The sequence below is a fragment of the Colias croceus genome, chromosome 28 (genome assembly GCF_905220415.1).
Source record: "Colias croceus chromosome 28, ilColCroc2.1".
NCBI classification, from domain to species: Eukaryota; Metazoa; Arthropoda; class Insecta; order Lepidoptera; family Pieridae; genus Colias; species Colias croceus.
The window spans coordinates 4,218,825-4,222,130 of record NC_059564.1 but is presented as its reverse complement, the minus strand read 5'-3'; the positions used below and the strand labels follow the sequence as shown (position 1 = coordinate 4,222,130).

Sequence of the window (3,306 nt, the reverse complement as noted above, 5' to 3'; positions counted from 1 at the left end):
TTAAGTCAACGATTGAACTCGGCTCCAATTTTTACATTTATGTTTTTGGTGGGATCTATTTAACGGTAGCTCTCTTATATTTTTAGGTAAGGCGTTAAATATATTTATGGCCATGATATATGTATGTTTGTATGTAACATTTAGACTCGATTTTGACCCACTTTAAACGGACAGATTTAATTCAAACTTTGTAAAATTATCAAGAATCCATGAGTCATGACAATACAATAATTTTATGAGTTTATCTTAGTAAAGCGTGGTTTTTAGTTTTTTTTAACGGTTTTCGTTTTTTTTAACAGAATAGCTTAATTTAAGTCTTATCAATTGATATCGGTTCAGCCGTTTCGAAGATTCGTTTTGTTTAATATACTTAGTATGTACCTATATCTAATTTTATCCGGTGTTGTGTTATTGAACTAAGTTAGCTTAGGTATCTGTCAGATAGGTAGGTAAATGACAAGCAATCAGGGACTTTGTAGGATCTGGAATCTGGATCGATATAGGTACTTATTTCAGGTTTTATTTCTCTTTCTTTCAAATGTCAAATGAGTAAAAAGTGAAAGAGAAGGAATATTTCAAACTAGCTTCCGCCCACGACTTTGTATGTGCATCCCCGTTTTTCCCCGTTCCCGCAAGAATTTCGGGAAATCCTTTCTTAGCGGATGCCTACCTACGTCCTAACATCTACCTGCATGCCAAATGTCAGCCCGATACGTCCAGTGGTTTGGACTGTGCGTTGATAGATCACTATATCAGTCACCTTTGAGTTTAATATATAGTAGGTACCTAGATTATAATATACAGGATGTCCCAGCGTTGGTATACTAAGCTCAATGGAGGTTATAGTTTTGCATACGCTGAGTAGGTACTTACCTACGAAAAAAATACTTAGGTACCTACTTATAAAACTCCAGACCCATTTTTTTTCAAATAGATGAATTCTTAGAACTCTTTGTGTACCTACACCCTTAACAAGCAACCCACCCAACTTTGCCACCAGCACGTGAGCTATCTTTTAAAATTATGTTTTCATACCTAGACAAAATGTAAGTAGGTACATTAGCGAAGCGGTATGCCGCGGCCGGCTGCGCGAAGTTAGAGAAGAAAACATGAATAAAATTATTTTGCAAAATTTTACCTTAGGTATAATTTATTTGTGTAGGTACCTACCTACCTAATTAATTAATTTTGTTGTGTAGGTAAGTATTTTTTACGTGATCAGTGTATGCAAAACTACAAGTCCCGTCGCGCTTAGTAGGTATAGGCGAATAGTGAGACAGCCTGTATAATAAACTAGCGACTCTGCCCGACTTCACTCGGATGTTTTTAGCTAACATAAAGTTTGATAGTATTTTGTAAATAGGTAGGTACATATTATGATTTTTGATGGAACATGGCAGTCTTATAGCTTAGGTATTCACATAATTTATAATAGTAAATTGTCCAGTTATAACTTAAAAATTATTATTTTTTTGATGTGAAACTTCTTTATCGGGATTGGAAAAAAATTTAGTGTAACATTTTTTCGTTACGCGTGACACTTTTCCGTTACACGCCATCTTTTTCTTGTCCCTACCACGCGTGATTCGACGTATTTCTGTAAAGTGGCAGTGGTAAATTATTAATAAGGTCATAAAGAAGTTTCACTTCTTACGTGTGTAGGTAGGTATACTAGCATATACCTACACGCACATATTTTTTTTTAATGGGGATTGAACTCATTTCCTTGTAAGGCTCATGCGTTAACCACTGTACCAAGAAGGTAGTTTTAATAAGTAATTTAGTTAGATACTTGCTTTACTTGGGTTTTATTTTAGCAGAATAAAAAGGTCTCATCTATCTTTATTATCAAACTCATCAAAATCTGTTGAGCCGTTTTGGCGTGAAAATAATACAGTAGGTAAGTATCCTACTAATACTATAAATGCGAAAGTTTGTGTGTATGTATGTACCTAGGGATGTTTCATATTTGTAACTGTTTCACTCAAATACTACTGAACCGATTACAATGAAATTTGTCACACACATAGATGTTAACTTAGATTAACACATATAGGATAGGTTTTATCCTATATTATGATAAAATAAAATACCTAAATAAAACAACTTTATCAAAATATAATTTATTTGTCTATATTTTACATTTTACATTCAACAAAATCAAACAATCAATCAATTACATATAATAAATAATGTTCTAAAATCCAAATTAGGCACTTTATTTTTGTTTAAGAGCCCTAGGCTTCATTTTTGGAGGTTTTACGATAGACCCCATACTTTTTCTTTTTAAAATGGCGGCCATCTTTTTGGCGGGAGTCGTAGCGAGCGCCATTTTGCTTCTAGATAATTTCGATATTTTCTCTTTCCCGCTTTTAGGCTTTGATTTTTCTTGCTTATCCTTTTTCAATGCTTTTTCCTCTTTCTCAACTTTCCTAATTTCAACCTTTTCATGCGAGTTCTTATCGATTTTCTGTTTGACCTTTTTCTCTTTGCCTTTGTCTTTGTTCTTTTCTTTAGTTTTTTCTTTGCTTTTCTCCTTACTTTTCCCTGTTTTCTTCTCCTTCGCTGGTTTTATTTCCTCGTCGGACGGTTTCGACATCTTCTTGACGGTCTTTTTTAATTCTTTTTTCTTTTCAATTTTGGTTTTCATTGTGGCAAGTTTGAATGAGCCAGAGGCGCCAATACCCTTGGTCTGTATTATAGTGCCAGCTTCGACCGCGGTTTTCAAGTATTTCTTCATAATATAACTTATTTTCTCTGTATCCACTTGATATCTCTCGCTTACAAACTTCTTGATAGCGTATAAAGAAGTTCCTTTTCGTGACTTTAATTCCACCAACGCTGTATTCACCATTACTTTTGTAGATACTTTTCTGTCTTGATTTTTTAAAATATCCGCAGTGGGGCTTGTTGGTTGCTTTTTGGAGGTCATTTTCTTTAACTTCGAATGCATTATGATATCTCCTTCGTCGGATGCCATTTTGTTTTTAACGAAACTCTTAACAAAGTTAATTATATTTAAAGAAAGAGTCGGTTTTACCACACGGAAGGCCTGCTGTGATTATTGACTTTTTGGAAGGTATTTTGAAATAAAAGTTGAATACGTTTTGATTGAAATAGTATGACAAGTAAACTAGCTTGAACGATGTGATACCCACCGGTCGTAGTCTTACCTGTTATACAAATATACACCACTTTTGTAAATTATTGATTTTAGTATTGAAAGATAAATCATTTCGTTGGTACGATCGTGTTATTTACTTGTTATTCATTAATATAATTCTAATTTTAATTCTAATGGAGATG

General features: G+C 33.7%; 1 protein-coding gene across 1 annotated transcript; it reads right to left on the bottom strand.

Annotated features, from left to right (window-relative positions):
• Nucleotides 1-2,202: 2,202 nt before the first annotated feature.
• LOC123704048 (histone H1.1, embryonic-like) lies at nt 2,203-2,990 on the bottom strand. The gene has a single exon (XM_045652304.1). It carries the CDS (start codon nt 2,978-2,980, stop codon nt 2,219-2,221), a length of 762 nt encoding a protein of 253 aa, XP_045508260.1. The 5' UTR covers nt 2,981-2,990; the 3' UTR covers nt 2,203-2,218.
• Between the last annotated feature and the right edge of the window lie 316 nt (nt 2,991-3,306).

Coding starts and splice junctions, on each gene's coding strand:
- LOC123704048 (XM_045652304.1), bottom strand. CDS start 2,980: ATGGCATCCGACGAAGGAGATATCATAATGCATTCGAAGTTAAAGAAA.